The sequence below is a fragment of the Myiozetetes cayanensis genome, unplaced genomic scaffold, assembly GCF_022539395.1.
Source record: "Myiozetetes cayanensis isolate MyiCay16 unplaced genomic scaffold, myiCay2020 scf5-8, whole genome shotgun sequence".
Taxonomy (NCBI): Eukaryota; Metazoa; Chordata; class Aves; order Passeriformes; family Tyrannidae; genus Myiozetetes; species Myiozetetes cayanensis.
The window spans coordinates 67203199-67226576 of record NW_026087742.1 but is presented as its reverse complement, the minus strand read 5'-3'; the positions used below and the strand labels follow the sequence as shown (position 1 = coordinate 67226576).

General features: G+C 43.8%; 2 protein-coding genes across 2 annotated transcripts; one reads left to right on the top strand and one right to left on the bottom strand.

Moving 5' to 3' along the window:
- Nucleotides 1-3682: 3682 nt before the first annotated feature.
- CLN5 (CLN5 intracellular trafficking protein) lies at nt 3683-10974 on the bottom strand. Its single transcript, XM_050331863.1, has 4 exons — nt 10818-10974; nt 8780-8945; nt 7378-7603; nt 3683-4826 (listed from the first exon to the last, which is right to left on the bottom strand). Exons 1-4 carry the CDS (start codon nt 10946-10948, stop codon nt 4315-4317), a joined length of 1035 nt encoding a protein of 344 aa, XP_050187820.1. The 5' UTR covers nt 10949-10974; the 3' UTR covers nt 3683-4314.
- Nucleotides 10975-16772: 5798 nt separating this feature from the next.
- Nucleotides 16773-23023, top strand: LOC126649185 (glutamine amidotransferase-like class 1 domain-containing protein 3, mitochondrial). The gene is made up of 4 exons (XM_050333114.1): nt 16773-16957; nt 19336-19507; nt 21171-21375; nt 22725-23023. The coding sequence occupies exons 1-4, from the start codon at nt 16850-16852 to the stop codon at nt 22915-22917; spliced, it is 678 nt and encodes a 225-aa protein (XP_050189071.1). The 5' UTR covers nt 16773-16849; the 3' UTR covers nt 22918-23023.
- Nucleotides 23024-23378: the final 355 nt, after the last annotated feature.

Here is a 23378-nt window from a genome sequence, read left to right as displayed (position 1 = left end):
AGTACCACTGCTACCTACTACCCAAGTAGTAGGGCAGGAGTAAAACATGTTAAATTAAGCAGTTTGTACAGATGAAATAGGAAAAGTGAGAAGGGCTGATATTAAAGTACAAAAAGCTCAGGATGTTATACACTTTTACTGATAGAACCATGAAGTTACATTTGTGTGAAAGATGCAATTATTTTTCATGTGTGTGGTCAAACTATTTTTGCCAAGTTCCTTAAGAATGAGGTTTTTACCTCTGCAACCAGTCAGTTCTGTTGACTAAGCTCTCTATTACTGGTTCACAAACACCCATTTTTTGACTGTTAGAAGCTACATGATTCAGCTACCATTAGCTGTGTATTTCAGGAGTTGGTGTTTGCAGTTCTGTAAGGCTCTTGTATGCATCACAAAATACTCCAGCTAGTAGGGGAAAAGAATGACTTTGGTGTGTAGGCTCCTTAGGTCCTGAACAGAGACACAGAAGTGTCTCTCTGTTCAGTGAATAAACAGCACTGTCAGGCTAAGCAGAGACCACTACTCTGCTGTGAGGGAGCATAACCTACCCTGCCACAGCATCTACTTCAGCCCACAAAAGTTCTCCTGCTTTTTAGAAATGTTAGAGAAGCTTTGGGACTTTTACTGGCTTGGTTCTGCGATTCAGTTTCCCCCCTCAGATCTTCAGACACTGGTTTTTGAGGTTGAGGCTTTTTCTGGGGAAGACAAATATACGTTCAACAACATTGAGGGTTTCAAAGTCATAAAAATGAGTCATCAACGAGAATCTAACTTCAGTACACAGGTTTGCTGCACCCTTTTTAACTTTCCTAGTGCCTTCTGGATTACTTTCCTGGTGGTGCTGTGTGGTGCTTGGGTGATGGTTGGAGTGAAACCATGACAATAATCTAAATCCGAAGCTCAGTTCAGCCATGAGGATTTGTGACTAAAAAGAGCAAAGTGCCCCTAGTAAAAAAAAAGCATGAGTAAAGACTCAACGACACAGCCACTGGAGAAAGTAGGTGCTTATCCTTGAGCCTGGCAGTAAGGACAGTCCCCGGGTTCCTACTGTTGGGCGAGTACTATGAGTACCACCTGGCTGTGAGATGCCAGGTGTGATCCTACTAGTTCTGCTCCTCTGATTTCAGGAGGAGGCTGTCCATCTCAAATGCTTGAGGTCAACAGGTGATTTTCAGTGACAACAACAGATCATCAGGTGCACAGGAGCTGTTTGTGACATCTAACACTTGCTTTTTAAGTGACAAAAGTGTAGTCTTTATGGATCTGTTCTGGGCTTGTGTAAACTTTGCAGAAGTAGCCTATTCATCAGCTCTGTGTTCCTCTGGATCTAATTCTGAAGGCTAACTCAAGGATTCTGGATTCTGCCTACAAAAGAGCACTGCACCCAACAACTTCAGCTAATTCTGGTGCAGTAATTGTTCAGCAGCTGCACCCTCTTCCAGGACTGCAGTTTGTGCTGGTGGAGCTTATTCCTACCCAGCTCTGCATTCAGTCTGAACAATTAACTTTCACAAACCACCCCCAGTTGAGAGGCTCTCTCTCCAACTCTGTGCCCAGCAGGAATAAATACTTACCTCAGAAGGAACTCATGTATGCTAAATAAAGGGCAACTCCTACATTGATAATTGGTACCTTTAAACTGAAGGTGGAATTCCAAGTGTGAAACAGACTTGGAATACACACATGGCTGTGTGGAAGAATCCTCAAGTGACTGGCAGTGTGATCTGTTGCTGAATGCACCCAGATTTCACCCCAAACAGCTGCTTCTTGCTGCTTCTGCCACCAAGGGATGCAGTATCCTTGACAAATACCTGTCCTGTTGTCTTCATCTTTGTTGCCAGAAATTTACTGTTGTCTAACTTGCAACGAATACATGCTAGGATATAATTTTCTCGAATCAACTCCTAGTACCACTGCTACCTACTACCCAAGTAGTAGGGCAGGAGTAAAACATGTTAAATTAAGCAGTTTGTACAGATGAAATAGGAAAAGTGAGAAGGGCTGATATTAAAGTACAAAAAGCTCAGGATGTTATACACTTTTACTGATAGAACCATGAAGTTACATTTGTGTGAAAGATGCAATTATTTTTCATGTGTGTGGTCAAACTTTTTTTTGCCAAGTTCCTTAAGAATGAGGTTTTTACCTCTGCAACCAGTCAGTTCTGTTGACTAAGCTCTCTATTACTGGTTCACAAACACCCATTTTTTGACTGTTAGAAGCTACATGATTCAGCTACCATTAGCTGTGTATTTCAGGAGTTGGTGTTTGCAGTTCTGTAAGGCTCTTGTATGCATCACAAAATACTCCAGCTAGTAGGGGAAAAGAATGACTGGTGTGTAGGCTCCTTAGGTCCTGAATAGAGACACAGAAGTGTCTCTCTGTTCAGTGAATAAACAGCACTGTCAGGCTAAGCAGAGACCACTACTCTGCTGTGAGGGAGCATAACCTACCCTGCCACAGCATCTACTTCAGCCCACAAAAGTTCTCCTGCTTTTTAGAAATGTTAGAGAAGCTTTGGGACTTTTACTGGCTTGGTTCTGCGATTCAGTTTCCCCCCTCAGATCTTCAGACACTGGTTTTTGAGGTTGAGGCTTTTTCTGGGGAAGACAAATATACGTTCAACAACATTGAGGGTTTCAAAGTCATAAAAATGAGTCATCAACGAGAATCTAACTTCAGTACACAGGTTTGCTGCACCCTTTTTAACTTTCCTAGTGCCTTCTGGATTACTTTCCTGGTGGTGCTGTGTGGTGCTTGGGTGATGGTTGGAGTGAAACCATGACAATAATCTAAATCCGAAGCTCAGTTCAGCCATGAGGGTTTGTGACTAAAAAGAGCAAAGTCTTTCAATCTGAGGCAGAAGATGAAGTTTCACTTAACAGTGGAAGTAATTAGCAGCTTTTCCATGAACAGAGGTGCTCTCATCCTCTCCTTACTCTCACACTACCTCTCATGCTCATCCCCTTACACAATAGTGCCATTCAACTGATCAGTTTTAGTGACTTTCTAAATACAAGGTTAATTAATTTTCTGCCATTCCTATGATTTGAATCAAATCACTGTGTACGCCCCTCTTTGGCTGCAGCACGCTTGGCTCAAGCCAAATGAAACTGCAGAGTTGGGTTTCTGTGTTCCTGCTTGGCCATGAAGACAGCGATAACCTCTGAAAGAGGGCCATTCATTCTGCAGCTAGTTTAAAAAAAAAACACCAGAGCGAGCTGCCGACACTTGGAGATGATTATGTTGCTGCAGGTGTGCAGGCACCTCGGTGGTTTACAGAAAGCCAGTGTTTCCTTGGCTTTGGTCACTTGGGTTTAAAGGGAACTAACTAGTTGCTGAGCTGCTCTAGGGTAAACCTGGAACAGGACTCAAGGGTTGTGCAGCTGGCACAGCACCACTACTGCAAGCATCACTGCCAGCAAGAGCTAAAAAGCACAGATTTTTAACACCAACATTAACAAACACCCCACAAACTCTCGTGGCTTCTTTCATATTACGGGTTCTATGCTTGTTAAAGAAATCTGAAAGGAATACACCCATGAGTTCTATGACACTGACCTAACTGAAGCTTCAAGTGTACTTTAAGGCAGGAGACTGCTGGAACGCTGCAGTTACGCATCAGTCTTGGCATCAAAAGAGGCACTTTGGTTTTTCACCTGTGCTACAGAACACACAAAGCTGAGGAAGAGCCATCTGTATTGTGTTTACAGTATAGGTGAAGGAAGCAAAGTGGTTAAAAGATACCACCCATGCCATCTTCTAGTAGATTCACTGCCCCTCTCCCCCCCCTCCCCTGATGAACACTGGAGAACAGTTCATAGGTCCCAGTTTACAAACCAAAGAACTACAGAACCACCAATCTAAGGCACATGTTGAAGGAACTGGACACATGAAGACACTCAGGTTTTTTTAGTTCCAAGACACAGATGAGCCAGTTTAGTCCTTGTAATGCTGTGTCCCACCTCTGTAGGTGGTCAGGTGCTACCTGCTACGGCACGGCCGTGCATGTGGAGAGCACCTGAGACCAGAGCAGGCTGCTGCCTCCCCACTCCCCCTCTGGCACTGCCGAGCTCAGCCAGAGGAGCCTCAGCAGGTGGCCATGGTTACACAGAAGCTGACCAAGTCATAGATGCTGAAGCATTCATGTGTTATACAGGTAATAACAAAAAAAAAGCATAGTCTTTCATGTGGTCTAGCAAAGCCTTCCCAACACGACTTTTACAGTTAGCAGTGAAATATATGACCCTTTAACACCATCATGGTAATGCTCCAAATCTGACATAAGGGCAAGTTTGGTTCTTCAGCAAACAGCTATACACCAAAGGACTCTTTGCTTCCAACAGGTAAAGGGACCTCTTCATAAATTATTTTGAGATAAGGAAACTTCATAGGTAAAAACCAGTATTCTAAGTTGTAGAAGAGGTAAAACTGATGATTCAAGATGACACGATCAATTATTCTTAAAAGATCCACAAAAAACTCTCTGACTGTCTGATGAGGTTTAAATGGATTGTAAAAGTCTCTTATAGCTGCTGCCAATGTCTTGTTTCCCAGTGGTCCAAAAATAGATGTTTCATTTCCCAAATAAACAGGTTCTCCACTGAACAAAATTATGCTTGTATAGTTTGTTTGTATCTTCTTAAATACAGCTCCTAAGTCAGCCAGCTTCTGGTAGGTTCTCAGTATAAACTTGGAGCACTCATAAGAGTCAAACCATACTGTTGATTGTTTGTCAGGACTTGCTCGAACTGTCCAGGTCTCGTAGTAAATGCCAGTCTCATTGTCATATTTTACCCATTCTGCCATTTTATTAAACATGGTTCCTGTAAGAGATGAAAATAAGCATTACAGAGACAAGGTAACTCGGAATATTTTCCATCTATTTCCAGGTTCACCTCCCTCCCCTGCAAAAGTTTACCTTCAGCATTACCTAACCATACACGGGCACAAGGCTTAAGTTAGAGGGAGAAGTGATACTCCACTGAATAAACTACACTTACATGCAAGTTATTTAAAACTAATTCCTTCTTCTGGACCTTTTCCTCCTTCTATGGCAGAAACATCCAAACATCCGAGAACCACGACACTTCTCATTTTCTTTTATCCGTGCAGGCAAACAGGGTAGGCAGTAAAATATACAAGAAATGCTGACAAGGTGCTCACCAGAGCAACAGGTTTTAATGTACTTTTTCAAGTTTAAACTAAATTCAGCATTTCAGGGCAGAAATTTTCATGTCTCTTCACAAAAGAAACCTTGGACTAAGACACCCTGCTGTTTTAGCAGCTCCTCAGCCAGCAAAGCTGAATTGAGCCAAATGATGAGTGGGATGTGAAGACCAGTAAACTTAAAAGACCTTGAGGATTATTTTTTTTTAATTTAGAATATGAGTTTGGAGTATTTAGGTGATGGTGATTTCACAAATGAAATGAAGAAGACATCCCTAGCTCAGCTTGTCTCTCTGGTAGCTACTACCTCTGAGTAACTAAAGCTCTGGACATTCGCCTCCCAGGCTACCCCATTCTAACTGCTCTTCACTCCCCCCTTCAGAGCTTTTGGACTTCATGGTAAATGTAACAATCACTCTGCTTAGTGGAAGGATTAGATACTTTATTTTTTAATTGCCTGTGACTTGATTTAATAAAACAGTAAGTCATTAAATCTGTATCAAGAATGGTACTTATACACTTGTAGATGGGTTTGAAGTTTCCCTTATCTTCTCTAATTCCTACCCTATTAGCTTCCTACTGCGTGTTCTGTAAGGCATGTTACTGAAAAGGATTAGTTTCTCCTAACAAGACTGAGATGGACATAATATGAAGTTCTGGCCTTAACACTGCAAATTAATCACAAGTATTACAGGTTAATGCGTGGCTCCATTGATGGTATGTTGGAAGATACCTAGACAATCAAAAATCAAACTTTGGATATTCCTGCCCTATTTCCACAGAAGAAACATACTCCTAAGTAACATTAACCTTTCTGATGGGCTTTAAAAGGAAATGAGATGGCTTCACTGTGGTGTCTGACAATGATGACTAACAGTTCTACAGAATCTCACAAAGGCTAAGAGGATCCAGCCATTTCACACACTAAAGCTCTATCCCATGAGATGGGATGCTCTCTGAAGGAAGCAACTTCAGCTTATGATGCTGTCCATCTGTGCTTGCCTCCATTCACCCTCTTCCACAGAAACTTTCAGATTCCTAGTCAAATTCAGACAATTCAAAGCCCTCCAATATCCTACCTCCCTAAAAGTTTCTTGGAAATGGGAAGTGAGAGAAGCAAAGAAGACTGTAACAATGCCTCCAAAGGAACCAGCATAACTTCACCTTTCTTAGACATCAAATAATCCACTCAGGCAGGAACCATTACAAGTTCTACAACTGTATGAAAATATTTAACTTTGTATTCGTACAAAAGAATCCAATTGTATCAGGCATCAAAGACTTCAGTCATGAATTATAAACTCACAGGAAAGCAGCTCCACTTCACTGCTTACAGAACTGCCTAGAATTTCTTAACAAACTGGACAGATTACCTGGAGACTGCAGCCAGCAAAGTTGCTAAGAGCGGAAGTAGGCACACATGAAGCACCACATCACACTACCTGTAAGCTGACTCTCCACTACAGTGCCTTGTACACTACACTAACTTCAGAGAGTAAGTGGTTTTGGTCACAAAAAACGCAACTCTCCAAGTCCTCAGTGAACTTCTTTTCTAAGTCATTCACTCTATTACTAGAGCAATCAATCAGATTTATTTAAATTATCTTTTCATTTTAGGATTGCGATGTTCAGTATATACCAGGAAGCTATTCTGGTGATCACCCATGTATTTACAGGTGTAAGTCATCGGTTTGTTCTACTGTGTATGACGGAGACCTATTACTGGGGACATTTCCACAGTTTTTATGACAGATAATGGGCAAGACAGAAATAGAGATTAATATTTTTTTATCTTTGAGACTGTTTCTAAATATGTGTTATTTGTTTGCTCAGTAATGAACATATTTTCAAGTTTTTCTATCTCAGCAGTCATCTGCCACTTCACAATACAAGCTTTTGTTTCGGTGAAGCCACGTGAAGAGTCCATAATGGCTCTGTATAAGCTCTTTTGCTATTTTTACACTCAAGAGACTCAAGTGTTTTTGTACAGCAACACCAAATGACTCTCATTTAACAACTCTTCAGTGTGTTGTTCAAAAGGCAGCAGCCTCATGCTACTTTCTGCATTGAAGAGAGCGTCTGAAATTAGCATCAGTGACTAACACTACAAATACCCTACAGAACATAAATTAAAAGACAGTGCTTTCCATAAAGACAAGACTGATTCTGTATTTTGTATTAACATTATCCAAAGCATCTGAAATCTACCTGATATTGTGGTCACGAGAACTAAAGTTCCATTTTCCTTCCAGTGCGCATCGTCTATTCCTTCATAAAAGCAGGCAGCTCCCTGGTTACACCAGAACGGTGCATCTATGCCAGGCCGCAGATGTGGAAATGTGCAGTTCCCAAGTTGGAAGAGCTCATACCACTCCATTGTGTAGTTTTTGCCCGTTAGAGAGCTCCTGAAACCCACAGCATCATGCATAATTTTCTGGGAAAAGAAAAAGAAAAACCAAGCAACTAAAAAACCAAAACTTTAACATCATCATAACTTCAGCTTGGTCTGTACAGAAGGTAAGATGTTGGGAGTTGTTCTGTAACTGGGTGATAGGAGGGGAAGGAGTTCCTGTAACATCTTGGATTCAGTCACACTGATGCACAACACACTAGACTGAATCACACTCATACTTTTATCATGCTGTCTCAGAGGTTATCTATCCATCCATTGTAAATTCTGTCACTTAGAGGCAGCTACTCAGTGGGAGCTCATCATCAAAACTCAAGCTGACTTTTGAATCCTTAACCTCACAGGGGGCATCAGAGTAGTGAGTAGCAGAACCAAGTTACCAAAAACAGATCTTGGTAAGGAAAGCCATAAAAGGAATGAGGTAAATATTTCTTTTAAAAGCGGCATAGTAAAAACATACATTCAACCTTAATTAACAACTAAAGCAACAATATTTGAATCTATTTCCATTTTTGACTCTATGTGCTTGGTTTTGATGCTGCTATATCATGTTCACTAAAATTTCTTTATTCATTAGGAATCATGCTTTGAAGTTTAAATTTGCTACTGCTATAGCTATAAGTATTGCTAAAGTTGAGATTCTTTCATATTTGCATGACTCCATGAACAGAGACTTCGATTCCATACTGGTCATTACATTCAAGAACGAACTGTAAAAGCCATCAGCTCCTCATGATCCATCATTCTGACCAGCTGGCTGTCCTCTCCTGATAGATATCAATGTTCAAGCAAATACAAGGTTTTTAACAATAGAAAAGTTAATACACTAAGGAACTAATTCATCTGATATAGGAAAATAAATAAAAGTATTTTCTTGATCCAGTGCTAGCACAGAAGAAAAGACACCCAAAACATAATGGTGTGTGTATACAAAACACTCTCAATGCGCAGCTATATGGAGGAACACATTCAAACCCACCAACAGTGCTGTTCGTGCTCTTTTCTTTAGATGAGCTAAATCCTGTACAGTTTGTTTGAAACTTAGTGCTCTTTGAGTATCTTTCCTATAGCTAGCCTAGCTTGTGTGCTCTAATACTCTTCTATACAGGCATATCCCAACCTTACAGCTCCCATTCTTGACAACTGCTGTTGAATTCAGCTGAATTTACCACTACAACTTTGTTAAAAACATCACCTTACCAAGTGTCCTAGTAGGTCTCCATACTTGAATTCCCATACTGGAGCCTGTAATCGATACACTTCAATGACATCCTCTTCTTTCATAACTGGAATGGCAGAGCCAGTGGGACAGAAGGTGTACCGAGCTTGGCAGTAAGGATCAGTTTTTGGACGGTAATCAAAGCGCCTGTGTTGAGAAAGAGAAGCACACAGAATGATAAGCACCACTTCGCAGCTGGAGGAACTCTCATGCCTTCCTAAGGACCCAAGTGGGAGAGGTTAAATGCCCAGCCACCCCCAGAGGCTGATTCTGTGATCCAGGCACTGCAACACTTGGAGTACACAAGTTTGAAAGGCTGCTGAGGTGCACACCTGCAGAAACAGGACCTCGGGATTTAAGGCTCAAGAATGCAAGTCATGTTGTTCACAGTACTGATAACGATGCAGATTACAAAGGGTGACATACAAAATCACGCAGACATAGATGCTGGACAAAGTATAGTTTGAGATCTCCCTGAGAAGCATTCTCCTAACAGTTTGTCTATACAAGGACTGACCAGTTTGTTCTTCCTCTTCTACTGTAAAAGGTCTTCAGATGAAGATATTTTTACTCTAGTATATTGCCAATATCAGAAAAAAAATTTAATTGCTCTATGTTAATTTAGATAAAGAGGTCTAAGAACCTAGCTAGGATCACTGTTTCCATTTCATTCTTATTAAACCGCAAAAAACAAAGACCAAATCTGCTTATTATCATACTATAAACAAACAGCAAAGAACTTTTCTCACAAGTCTTCCTTTTCCAGTTTCCTTCGGAGTCACTCGCTATATTTCACTTAAAACAAGGTTCCTATATGCCTGTTATAAGACAAATTGGCATACACAGCTTGTCCAGATCTTGTGAAGTTTGCCTGAGAGTCTAACATACTCAGTTGCCCAGGGCTACTGAATGACATAAATACCCCAGCCATGAGATGACTCAAGGACAAGGGACTTCCTGAGCCATAATAAGGTCAGCAGCACTGATACAGTGCAGCTCTTCCCTGTTGACTTCTTCTCCAAGCTTGCTGGGAACTTCAGCACGTCTGCCTTTGTTTTGTCCAAGTGGGAAGGGGAGAGGGAGGAAAAAAAATCCTAAAGAGTATGGCTGGGAAAAGAACACAAGGAAAACAAAGACTTATGCCAACCATACATTTAAGTCCTGTTTCTAGACTGAAAATGTAGGATGCAATTTCCCCTCACTGCACCCTGCATGTGACAAGAAGGTAATGAGTATGTTAAGCATGCATTAAAATCCCACATTTCTGAGCACTTCACACTAAGAGGCCTATACTTCAATTTTGACCATCCCAAGACCCAGCCTTGCAACTCAAGAACTTACTCGAAAATCTGAACAACTCGTGACCGCAAGATCAGCTCCTTCAGGCATCACCTGATGCAAATTTAACTGCTAGGAATTACGCAACAGGCTTTCAAAATTTCAGATGTGCATTAGACAGCAGTTAAACATTGACAACACCTCCTTTTAATACAGCAAACCCGCATAAAATACACATGGCAAGGGTAGCCCTTCTCCTGAAGGGGCTCATTTCCTCAGCACAGCCAGAGCTGTCGCTACTTTTGCCAGTAAAATACCACAACGTGCACTCTCCTGCTGTCCCCAACACCACCAGGACTTCTCCTGGAGCTCAGGCAGCTTTGGAGCAGCGAACGGGATTTTGTACCATTTCATTCGTCACGGGCAGAAGCATGACGCAGACTTAAATTTTTTAAAAATAAAATAAAGCGTACCCTGTTTTCCCCACCGCAAGTTTCCTGCGGGAATTAAAGGCGTTTAAAGGGCGCGCAGCCATTCCCGGGGCAGCAATCCCTCTCGAGGCTGAGGGAGCGAAGCTCAGCCCTCGGCCTTGCGTGGGACTCAGCGAGCCGAGCACACCAAACACCGCACGAGTGACCGACGCCCCGCGACTACAAAGGGGAAGATCTCACGGCCCTTTCAGCCTAATAAACAGCCAGCAGAAGAAGCGCGGCGCTGGCGGGCCCTGCCCGCGTCACTCACCTGTAGGGCACCGGCCAGCGCCGCCGCGGGGCGCGGAGCCCCGCCGAGACACGGGGCCCCCAGGCCGCCAGGAGCGGCAGCAGGAGAGGCAGCAGGAGCGGCAGGAGCCGGGAGCGGCGCGCGGCGCCCATGGCGGAGCCGGGCCCGGAGCTGCGGGGAAGCGGCAGCGCCGCGGCGGGCCGGGCAAGGCCGGGCCGGGCCGGGCCAGGCGGGGAGGAGCCGCCCCCGCCCCCGCGCCCGCCCCTGGCCCGGGGAGCCGGCGGTGCCCGCCGAGGGCACGGCCTACCCGCAGGGTGCTGAGCCGACGCGGGTGGCGTTCCCCGAGAGGAGACCGGCCGTGTGCCGAATCATCCCTTAAGAACGCCACCCGGCTGGACTGCGACTGCGGTCTTCAGGAGGCCCAGGCAGCTACGCGTTCTTTTTATTTAGCCGGAGTATTTGTTGCCTGTAATTTCACGCATTGCTTTGGAGATACTTTGAAACAGCTGAAGGGCCTGGAGCACAGATCTGAGGAGAAGCGGCTGAGAGAGCTGGGGGTATTTAGCCTGGAGAAAAGAGGGTTGTAGCCAGGAGGGGGTCGGCCTCTTCTCCCAGGGAACTAGTGACAGGACAAAAGGACACAATCTTAAGCTGTACCAGGGGAGGTTTAGGTTGGACATTGGAAAGAATTTCTTAACAGAAAGGGTGATTAGACACTGGAATGGACTGTTCAGGGAGGTGGAGGAGTCACTGTCCCTGGAGGTGTTTAAGGAAAGACTGGCCGTGGCACTGAGTGCCATGGTCTAGTTTACATGGTGCTGTTTGGTCATAGGTTGGACTCAATGATTTCTGAGGTCATTTCCAATCCAGTTGATTCTGTAAAAGACATCAAGTGCCCATCCTCACACTCAGAACCCATGGAGAAGAGTGGTCTCTGAGTCTGGTCCCTGAACAATGAGGTGAGGCCTCACCAAAAGGCAGAGAGGCTTTTGCTGTGACAAACCCTGTAAGCCAAAGCCTCTTCAGGCTACCAAGAAGTCTTGCCTGAAGCCTTTCAGGGCTTCGAGCTAAGTTCATATACATATCACCCATTTCAGAACACTTATTCAGGTTGTAACAACTTACATTTTGGGGATTATGCAGCAATTTTTTCTCTCCTTTTCATGAAAATGGTGAGAACTATCTTTCAGACAAACTAAGAGAAACTGTGAGGACAGATCTGCCAGCAGCATCCCTGCAGAAAACACAGCTTTTTCCAGCTCTTTGGAGTTCAAAACTGACTATGCTTGCGTCAGAGTCCAGGAGGTTAAAATTTGGTAGTCAGCAAAGTGAAAGCACTGGTGTATACTATTCACTGGGTAAATAATAACTGTGCTGTGGACTGTTGACTATGAGGAGCCAGAGGAATATCCCTGCTCACTGAACAAAACTAAAGAACAATCAGTCCTCTATGTTCCTAGCCTGAGTGTAGTACAAGATGTCAGCTCTTTCATCTGTTCAAAAGATACGTGTTTGTTTGGAATATAGCTGTAATTCCTGGGTTTAGAGATTTTTATGTGTAACTCTGGAAGTGCTTTATAAAGGAAGGATAATTTATCCCTTCTATGAAATCAGGAGGTAAGGAAGTGAAATGACATCATGAATTTGCCATAACTGCTCATTAGCCAAACTAGAAATGCAGTATGAACAGGTTCTTAGTCCTGGATCAACGTAAGTTTGCAGTGTGGACTATTAAGCCTCTGCTGATGTGGATGCTGAAGGTCTTAGGTTGACTGACTAAGATGGCAAAGCTCTTGGGTTTTTTGGGGTTTTGTTTTTCTTTATTTTATTTTAAATGCATTTTTGTATTTCACTTAATTTCGTCCCACAGGAAACTTTTGCAGCGAGGTATTCTGTTTTTTTTCTTCTCAAACAACCAAACTTATGTCGTAAACTGTATTAATATAGAAAATAAATGACTAATACATTTATGAATAAATATGTTTGAGCTAAAAAGCTCATGTCAGCCATCTGAGTCAGCAACTATCTTGTTTATTATGCAGAAACATGTCAAAGTCCCCTTTACAAACCCACAGAGCTGATCTGCATCTTTGTCCAATAGCAGGCTTTGAGGAAAGATTGAGACTGCCTATAGAGATCGTCTTCTGGAGTTGACAGGATTCCTAAATTTTTCTCATTTTCCAGATTTTTTTTTTTTTTTGATTAGTGAAAACTGAACATTTTCCTGAAACAACAAAAAAGACTCTTGGTGATTTCCCATTCTAAACCAGTACTTTCTCTGTCTCTGCTCTTGGCAGCAACAGCATGGATGGTACTGAGAGAAAGGGGAAAACAAGCCCAGCTGCTGCAGCCAAAAGTTGTGGGTTTGAAGAGATAAGTTTAGTTCTGAACAGGTACATGAGTCATCACACTGTAACAGTCACAGCAAAGAGGCTGTTGAACCTGAAGCCTCTCACCAAAATGGGCTGCTCTGGATGGAGCTTACACCACAGCTACACATCTGCCAGACTATACACTGGCAATATGCCATTCGGTAGGAAAGTCATGGTTATATATATGGATCACAGCAGACAAAACTACACATCTGGCAGCTGTACTGCTCACAGAGGGTTTTTTATACTCCCACTGGCATATGTCAGCTATTCAGTCAGATGGATGCATACTGAGAAATACAAACATTACCTAGAGTCATACTGAAGCTACTCTGAAAGACAGGAGTTCATCAATCTGAGGTCCACTCTCCACCTTTGAGGGGTACGAATCTTGAGAACAGGAGCCAGAAACAGGGCTTCTATGCACCCACACTCTGCTATGTAGCCTGGGATGCCACCTGAACTGTGAGTTGGGGCAGGAGAAAGCTATGTATTTTCCCGCAGGAAGGGAGAATGGCTGGGCTTTGTGACTGTACAAGGTAATGCTAAGGGTTCCCATCAGGTCCTCCTTGACCCTGACAGTGAGGATGAGGGCTGTGCTCAGGACAGATGTGCAGTTCAGTGAGCATTTGGGATTGTGGAGCAGCCCCTGCTTTGTCAGCCAGCTTAGAGGCCATGTGAGGGAAATTATTTCTTTCCAAGCTGCATTTCTGCTGAAGCCTTAGACACAGGATGAGGGTTCAGGTAAGGATGCAGATGAAGTTCATCATGAGTTTTAAGTTGAGAGGAACTCATTGGAATCTGCTGCAGGGTAGGGATAAGTGAACTGGTGAGTCACCTGGATGCAGTCTGTGAAATACAAAGAGCTTTCCAAGTCAAACTTAAACTAGTGGTAAAATCTGTTGTTAGGCAACTAAGGCACATTAGAGCAGGATTTCCAAAGAAACATCTTTCTCAAATTCGGAGCAGTAAGAAAAGGGTTGGGATCCAGGACGAAGCCCTAGTTAACCCCTTGAAGCCTGAAGGGGACAGTACCTGCTCTCTCTCCCCTTCAGGGTGTGTCACTGCCTGCTCAAGGCCTGATAAAAACTGTTGTGAGCAAAGTCAGAAACTGTTTCTGCTCTGCTGAGACACCTCAACAGAGCTCTCTGCTCCTTTCCTGGAGAGCTGCTTTTAAGCCAAGGCTCTTGCCTCCCACCTGAGCTACACTGCAGCCATGCCTGCACCCAGCTGCATACTCCACTGACACAGACCCAACCCATGCATCTGTCACCCAGCTTAACCTTGGATCTGCCTCATCACTATGGACTTTTCTAGAGATTGGACTCTTCATGGAACCTCACTGCTATTCAGTTTCTGAATGGGAACAACCATGTTGTTGTGGCTGGATCCAGCAACAGTCCCAGACAGGGACAGGGCAGAGCAGACAGGGCAGAGCCAAGCCCAGGACTACACTACTTGTATCCAAGGTTGATCCAGGAGGCAGGACTGAAGATGATGCTACCCATAGCATCGGTTCACTGTCTGTGCAGGAAGACCAGCCCGTATGTCAGGACAACAGGGGACAGTACTGGACATGCACAGCTATAGCATAGCCCAGATGATGTCTGGATCTCCAGGCCTAAGTTCACATAGAGCCCACAGGTTGGTGGCCGGAGGGTGTGTGGGTGGGGGCCACAGCTGAGGTTAGCCAGAGTAATTATGGGGCTACTAGTGCACTGAGGGGCATTGACAACAGCTTCTTCTTCCATCAAGGTGTGTCCTCTCACCTTGAAAAGATCTGGCTTCAGAGGTGCACTCCCTGTGAAATGCTTTTGTTGCTACTTGCTTTTGTTGGCCCAGGCCAGAGAAGAGTCATCACAGGGCTACTTCAGGGTGATGCAGAGCCAGGGCAAGGACATGTCATGAGGTGGGATGAAAACGTGGACCTAAGACAGACATAGAAGGCCATGACAAGGTCGCAAAATCAGGGCAGGGACATGGCATGAGCAAGTCGGAGCTAGATCACGGAACAGAGCCAGGGCAGTTATGGAGCTGGCAGAGACATGACATGGAGGACCTGGGAATATCATATCCCAAACAAGTCTAGGATCCATTCAGGAAAAAGGGCCACCCATAATGTGAATCTGAGGTCCATCCAGGAGACAGGGCCAGAAACAAGAATGGAGATGATGTTACTGACAATTCAGGTCCAGGGTCCATCCAGAAAGACTATCCAGCAAGTCAGGACAGAAAGAAGGAGGGTATTTCAGTTCTGAAAGTGCTCAGTTTCCTAGCTCTAACATTAACCCTGGCCCTAACACACAGCAGAGCTTGGAACTACACTCGTATCTCCAAACACGCAATGAGTTTAAACTCCTTCCAGGCAGCAGCTTCCTCCTAGCTCTCAAACATAAAGAGGACTCCAGCGGGATTGCAACTCTGGAAACTCTCAGTGGAGTCACTGCAGTCCTGCTCAATCCTAAGAGGCAGAGTGTGGGCCGTGGTGGACACTGAGCTGAAGCCCTACGTTCATTTGGAGCAAACACTGTCCAGGGGTCTGCCCTGCAGCAGGGAATTTCCCTATCTTGGCCCTTTCCTCTTCCAGATTCTCCCTATCTATCATCCCCCACAGACTCACAACCAATTAGTATTCAACTGAATGTATTTTGCTACAAAAAAAGGCTTTGCCTTCATATGTTATTTTCTTTTTTCTTCCAAGCCTGTGCACTCTTGTGTCCTCTGCAAAAAAACCATACTCCAAATTTTTGGAAGACAATCCCATTTTTTTTCTACAAGATCCAGCATTTCAGTCTTCTGGTCCAGTAAAAGTGTTAAGTTTTCATTATGAAGCTCAAGTTTCTTCCTACTGTAGGAGAGGCAGCTCATGAAAAATGAAGGACCAAGAGCTGAGAAGTCTTGCTTAAAAGTCAATACAGCTCATCTCTGGTGTGGCATTTGTGTGCACAGTCCTAATGAGGAGACCAGGGATGCATTCCCTTTGGTTCCGTTGAGCAGTGCCTTAGCAACTAAGCTGGGAGTGGGTGAAAGAAGAAAGGCTGGTTTCCTAAAAACCTGTGGTTTTTCTACTACAATGGAGCAGCTCCCTAGAACACGGTATGAGGTTAAGGGTGCCAAAAAGTATGCAGGTCTGATAACCAAGAGTATTGCTTTAACAAAAAGAGGCCAGTACTGCTGGCCTCTACCCAAACTCCACATTTTTGGCTTCCAAAGCAATTTGGAGGCCAATTTTCACTACTCCATTACAGCCCTATGCGTAAAATGAAACAAACAAACCAACAAAAAACACCTCACACGTACACACCCCTAAGCTTCCGAGAGGTCCTGCTGAAAGCAGAGCAACTTTGGGACTAGCGACAGGAATGCAGATGTCTTACAGCACCGTAAGGGTCACTGCAACACCTTCAGGGCACTGCCCCGCTGCGGGGAGCAGGCCGGCAGAGAGATGAGGGCGAACATACGCCGGAACCTGTTCTGCCCATAGGCACACCTCACTTGTTTTCCAGGTTCCCTCATTTGATTTCCACCGCGCCCGCCCGCCCGGCCGCAGAACATGGAGACGGCGGCGGATCCCAGCGGCGCAGGCGCGGCAGGAGGAGAAGGAGGGACGGAGCCGCCAGGCCTGGATTCGCGGCCTGGAGCAGCGCCTTCCAGGGCCAGCGGAGTGCGGGGGCGGCTGCCATGGGCAAGCGGGTGGCCCTGGTGCTCGCCGGCTGCGGCGTCTTCGATGGCAGCGAGATCCACGAGGCGTCAGCGGCGCTGGTGCACCTGAGCCGGGCCGGCGCCGAGGTAGGAGGGAGGCGGGCCGTGAGTGTGTGTGTCTGTGTGGGGCGGAGGGGTGTGTGTGAGAGAGTGTGTGTGTGAATGTGTGCACAGCCCAGTGGGCCGGGCTCCTCCCGGGTTTTATGTTTGACTCGTGTCTTTGCTTCCCTGAGCTGTCGAGAGCCCCCCGCCTTAGCCGTGCCCCCGCGCCCGGTGGCTCCCGCTGTTTGTGGGACCGGAGCCCCCACCCCGGGTTGCGATGGTCTTTACGCCACCACTGCACACTGCCACTCCTGCTCAGCCGTAACCTCCCTCCTCACGTTGTCTCCTCGCCTTTTTTGTTCATTCCCCCCCGCAAAGACGTGCCTGTTCCCCTGGCAGGAGCTGAGGGCACACGCAGGCGGCTGAACAAGACCGAGAGGAGATTTCGTGTATGCATATAAATATCTCAAAGGCGGGTGCCAAGAGGATGGTGCTGTTGCAAAGTGTGGACTATGTCATGATTATCTTAAGTCAGGAAGATCCTTGATGTAAGATCTTTGTATACTTTCAAGGGTGGGCAGGGCGAAAGGAGACCTGATCAGTGAAAGGGGCAGCAGCCGGAATCCCTTAGTCAAGGACATCCGGGAACTAACAAGCGTTAAGGATCAAGATGGTATTGTATATCAGTAGAACAGATAGCAGTTAGCATCCCTTACTCAAGGGCATCCTGGAACTAACAAGCCTTAAGGACATATCAAATCAAGATCTTGATGTATGTCTGTGTATAGATTGCTAACTTGGCAAAATACTCAAGGTCCAGGTATCCTCTATCTTAAATATGTTCAGTATAATACTAAAAATTAACGCCTACAGGTCAAAAAGACCTCTGCCCAGGTGAAGACTCTTCCCCTGAGCACATGTAGAAATTAGCTGGGGTTATGTAACTTGTATGGCAATTACTAACCAATCATAATAGAGGGGCTGTACTTGGAAAATTACTAACTCTGAATTTCCATGCATAAATAACAGCGTGAAAAGTCCAGTGGGTGCGCTTGGTTTGTGGAATACTACCAAGCACCCAGGCTTGCAAATAATCTCTGAAACAAATAATCAATGCTTCTCTCGAGTGTGTAATTATTGGCTTGTTACACACAAGGTAACAAATCCAATTTTGTGGCAACAGTGCCAAACGCTTTTCAGTGGTGCCCAGCTGCAGGACAAGGAGCAGTGGTCATAAACTAAGACACAAGAAGTTCCACCTTATGAGGAGGAACTTCTTTATGTTGAGGGTGGCAGAGCATGGAATAGGCTGCTCAGGGGAGGTGGTGGAGACATTCAAAACGCACCTGAACATATTCCTGTGTAACCTGCTCCAACCCTCCTTGGCAGGGGTGTTGAACTAGGTGATCTCCAGAGGTCTCTTCCAACTCTAACAATTCTGTGATTCTCTGAATCCAGGAACGAGGAGTGGCTGGAGGCCTGTCCCTCCCTGCTCCTCTGGCTGCAGGGAGCTGAGGATGGATTAAATCCTTGATCTTCATTCCAGTTGCTTTTGCAGCTCTCACTGGGGTTCACCTGCTTGTTTGCTTCTCACTGTTTCTGGGCTCTTTTTGGTGGACTGGGAGTTATCAGAGAAACCTGGGCCACAACACAGTGGTGTGCTTTGGTCCTGTCTGTGGCTTCAGATGGCAGAAGGTGGTCACTGTCCATCTGCGTGTAGCTGCACTCAGGTGTCTGATGGTAACAACAGCACACTCATATTTAGCACAGGTTTGTCATCTCTGAGCAGTCTGCAAAGGAAGCTTCAAAACAAACACCAGAAAATAGCCCCTGCCCTACACCTTTCATAGAGCTTTTTATTTTGATGCAGCATTCCCCTTTTGTGTCTAATCAAAATAGATTCTTTCACGTTTTGCTTTTCTTTTCTGCTACCAGTGTTTTAGGGCAGCTGGCAACTCTTATGTCTGCACTAGAAATGCTTGTAAAGTTTGCATCTTTAACTTTTTTACTGTCAAACGTTTTTAGCGCTCTCATCCCATAACAGTTAAGAGCAATCTTTCTTCAGAGTCAGCTGTTTGTTCAGACAGGCTTCTGGTATAAACTGTGGTGTTCTGTTTGTCCTTGGGGTTATCTGCAGAGGAGAGGCAGGCTGTGGCAAAATCGGTAAGCTTAATGTTGGTGTAAGAATGCACTCCTGTCAAAATGCTGCAGGAATAGGATGGGTAGAATGGCTGTGTTTACCCATCCTAATATATCGTATGTCACTTTAGATACTTAAAGTGTGATAGATCCATGCAGTGGAATACACTTAACTTGGATAAGAGACTTCTGGGACAAAGCCTGTTTTCATTAAATGACCTTTATTGTGACTAATATGTATGAGTTCTGTTTACATTCACAAAATTGTTTTATCTCTTTACTAGGTGAAGATATTTGCCCCCAATATTGAGCAAAGAGATGTAGTCAATCACCTAAAAGGAAGTCCAACAGAAGAGAAGAGAAATGTGTTAGTTGAAAGTGCCAGATTGGCAAGAGGAAACATTCAGGATTTGGCTGAACTGAAAGCTCCTGAATTTGATGCAGTCATTTTCCCTGGTAGATACTTAATATATTTATTAATTATTAAGTCATTAAGTTCACTAACTTACATTAAGCATCACACCATTCCTTCTTTCTAAAGATTGTGAAAACTTCAGTTACCTACTTGCCGACAAGAACACTGACCAGAGTACAAAAATAGGGTCAGAACTTGGTGTTACACGTCAATGCCTTAATTTTAGGGCCTCTGAAATGGTTGGCAGAATAGCAGGTCGCCAGATAAATTATATTCCCTCTCAGATGTGAGTACATTCTGTTTTAATTATGTATCTGCTCTGCTGCTGATCAAGTTATACTAAACATGTCTATGGATAATTTTTTATTTAGAGACCAAAAGATTGCCTTCCAGACAGAGGTAATTGTAATCACTTTTGAAAATGAAGAAACCAGAGCATCATGAGGAAATTATGAGTTGCTGAAGATCACTTTTCAGAATATTCATAGTACTGTTAAATACTGCCTTCGTGATTGGGCCTAAATGTTAATTTAAAGTAAGGCCAGCAGAGGGAGCGTGTGTATAACGCAGAGAAACATTCTGCCAGCGCTAAAATTGTGTGTCTGATACCAGGGCTGATCAGGGCGGGAGTAGAGGCTCACAGATGTTTTCCACGTTAATTTCATGCTCTTATAACCCAGGCTCTGGGGGTTGCTGTAATAACTGTTAGAGGGAAATAAACTCAATAGAGTTTGAAAATTAAAATCTTACCTCAGAGATTTCAGATAACACTTGAAAGTGAGCAAACTGGGAAAGGAAAAATACTAAAAATGCAAAGCCTCTTGATGTTGTCCATTGAAATACTTGTGAAAATTTCTGTATGTTTACTGTAGAAAAGATGATGTCATGAACATTCCATAAAGAATCAAGTGTAATAACTTACTAATAACCTTACTTGGATTATTCTGATGGTTATAAATCCAGCAAACAAAGGGGATATAAAATACAGTCTGTTTGTACAATTAAGTGAAGATTAACTGCAAGTAAAAGTTTGTTAGAATGAGTTCCTAGAAAGATAAAACAGCACTATTTTTAATAAATGATGGTATCACTCACAAGTTTTTTGTCTCAGAATATCATGTTACTATTTCCTTTTCATGTAAAATCTTTGTCTTTATTGTGTTAATCTCTTTGGTTTTAAGTCCAAAAAAATTCTAGGGAAGGAGAAATGCTCTCCTATAATTGCTTAAGTATCAAACTAAAACTTGAGTGTTGATTACTGTACAGGGTCAAATCACTGTTTGCATTACTCCTGTGAATTGCACACTTCTGGTTTTAATTAGTATTAGTCTTTCTTCTGTTCCCTCTCTTTCTTATTGAGGGGTGCATAACAGATGGTGCAGCTGTTCTAGTGGCTAGCAAGTGAATGGGACTGTTTTCTCTTTGTCTATTTGCCACTTATAGAAACAAGATTAAGCTGTCTGGCATATTTATATAACCTACATGGTATAAAAAAGTGTGCAGTTAAACTTTAACATTGTAAACCCATCGTTTACAAGCTACAGTTACATCGTTAGGCTTTGAGTACAGTAACTTAACAGTCCTTGGTTATGTTGTAAAAAATAATGTTGTAAAATAGAACTTCTGTCTGGTGTTGAAAGTAATGGCTTTTAGCAGTGCCTTACATCTGAGCTTTTTGTTTTGGTTTGGTTTGATTTTTTTTAGGTGGTTTTGGTGTAGCAAAGAACCTGTGTTCCTGGGCTGTAGATGGCAAGAACTGTACTGTCAACGAGCACGTCAGCTCCACACTCCAAGCTTTCCACAGTGCTAAAAAGCCCATTGGTTTGTGCTGTATATCACCAGTTCTGGCAGCTAAAGTCTTTCCTGGTTGTGAGGTCACGGTTGGCCAAGATAAAAATGTGGATGGAAGGTAAGAAGGAAATGGATGGAGATGATTTACATGGGAATTAGGATATCAGCAGTGTTCTGTGCAAAAGTCTCTTTATTTATTGTGCAGTGTGAGGGCTAATGAGTTATTGGGTGTAGCATCTGCCAGTCTTAAAAGTGAGAGAACAAGTGGCTTTTACAAGACCATAGCTGTGCAAACGTGCAGGTGACCAGGGATATCAAATTATTTTTTCTCATTCCGTTCATGGCCATTGAGGGATAGATTTTAGCTCTTCCTGAGCAAAATATGGAATTTGCTTATCCGATGCCTTGAAGGCTGTGATTCATCTTGCAAATGGGCAAATGAAGAACAGGCGTTTGGCCAGCTGGCGTTCAGAAACTTGGTACCCTGTGGTAATTGGAGTGGCTGTTTAAATTGCTTTTGTGGGCTTTTGTCTGCTCATGGATTTTTAATAAAGTTTTTCTGGCCATAGTGGTTTGGGGCCAGTTTAGGGGAGGCAGATGAGAACAGGGCCTGGCAGAAGTCAGTGGTGCTTCAAGGACTGTCAGCTCCTGATAAAACTTCTGAACTAAATTTGCCAGCAGCGGCAGCGAAGGATTGCATCTGTTCCTCCCTTATCCTCAGAAAACAAAAAGTCAAAATTCCTCTGCATAATCCCAGAGGATAACCTTGCATGGAGGTGTTGGAAAAGATATAATATGTCTGCAGGTTCACTTGGCTTCTCTCAAACCTTTGAGGATCAGTTATGGCTGCAGTTGGTATAAACTTAGTGAAAGATGGTTAAAAACAGAATTGTAATAAATAATAATAATGGCCAGTCTTCGCGAGCGAAGATCCGGGGAAGGTCTTTACACCTTCCAGCCTGCGCATTGGATTTTTTTTAGGTGAGACACAGTGTGCGCGGAACTGAGCCCACCCTTTAATCCTAAGGTTCATCTGCCGGGGCCAAGCGAGCTTGGACGGTGGCAGCGAGGTCCTTAGGACGTAGGTGGGTTGCCTTTAAGAGCTAACGAGCCCCACCTGCCCGGGAGTGGCCCTGACCGGGAATCGAACCCGGGTCTCTGCGGTGATAGCTCCGCGCCTTTACCACTAGACCACCAGGGGCAGAATTGTACCTTCTGATATACTGTACTTCTGATATACTGTACTTCTGATATACTGTGGCTCTGCATTTCAGACCTTGTTTTCAAAGGAATCAGTGCATCTGGAAGGGATGGGAGAACCTGACAGTAGCAGCCCCTTTAACTCCCTTGTCACCATCACATAAAAAGTCACTTAGATATTATTGTAGTTCTCTCATTCGAGTTACATTGGCAGAACTTTATGGTTGTATCATCTCTTTATGTTAATTAAAGTCTTTTTATTTACAGATTTCCTGATGCTGAAACAGCATCTGCTATAACAGAGCTTGGATGTAAGCACATTTGCAAAAATGTAAATGAATCCCACGTGGATAAAGCCAATAAAATAGTTACTACCTGTGCTTTCATGTGCAAAGCTCCTCTGCATGAAATCTTTGATGGAATTGGAACAATGGTACAAGAAGTCCTGAAACTTGCCTGACTGGAAGCGTACAGACTTCTGCAAGGAAATCAGGGTAGCTAAGTATAAGCATTTAGCTTCCTTTGATTGTATTAATAAAATAATGCAACTGCTGAACTTCACAGTTCTTGCTTTGTTTGGTGTGGTGGTTTATTTTTTGTTTGTTTTTTTTTCTCTTTAATACATCAAATGGTTATTGCTAAGTTTATCTATTTCTGTTCTAGAATAGAAGCTATGTGTTGAAGGTGATTTTTTTTCTCATGAATCCAAATGTGTTCAGTCTTGAAAAGATAGGGTGCAGTGGGGTTTTATCACATCACTAATGATCATCAGTAGTTCCCATTTGCAGTTACCCAGCTGTAATTACAGGTGAAATAGCTGCAAATGAGTCTGTTTACTTGCAGTATAGATGAGTAAATCAAGTCTGCTTTATAATCAGAAGGGGAAAAGAAAAGTATGTGGTTATTTGGGTTTTTTTCTTC

Coding starts and splice junctions, on each gene's coding strand:
- CLN5 (XM_050331863.1), bottom strand. CDS start 10,948: ATGGGCGCCGCGCGCCGCTCCCGGCTCCTGCCGCTCCTGCTGCCTCTC. Junction 8,946..10,817: donor CGCTGGCCGGTGCCCTACAG/GTGAGTGACGCG, acceptor TTCTCAACACAG/GCGCTTTGATTACCGTCCAA. Junction 4,827..7,377: donor TCTCGTGACCACAATATCAG/GTAGATTTCAGA, acceptor CATCTCTTACAG/GAACCATGTTTAATAAAATG.
- LOC126649185 (XM_050333114.1), top strand. CDS start 16,850: ATGGGCAAGCGGGTGGCCCTGGTGCTCGCCGGCTGCGGCGTCTTCGAT. Junction 19,508..21,170: donor TGATGCAGTCATTTTCCCTG/GTAGATACTTAA, acceptor GATTTTTTTTAG/GTGGTTTTGGTGTAGCAAAG. Junction 21,376..22,724: donor GATAAAAATGTGGATGGAAG/GTAAGAAGGAAA, acceptor TTTTATTTACAG/ATTTCCTGATGCTGAAACAG.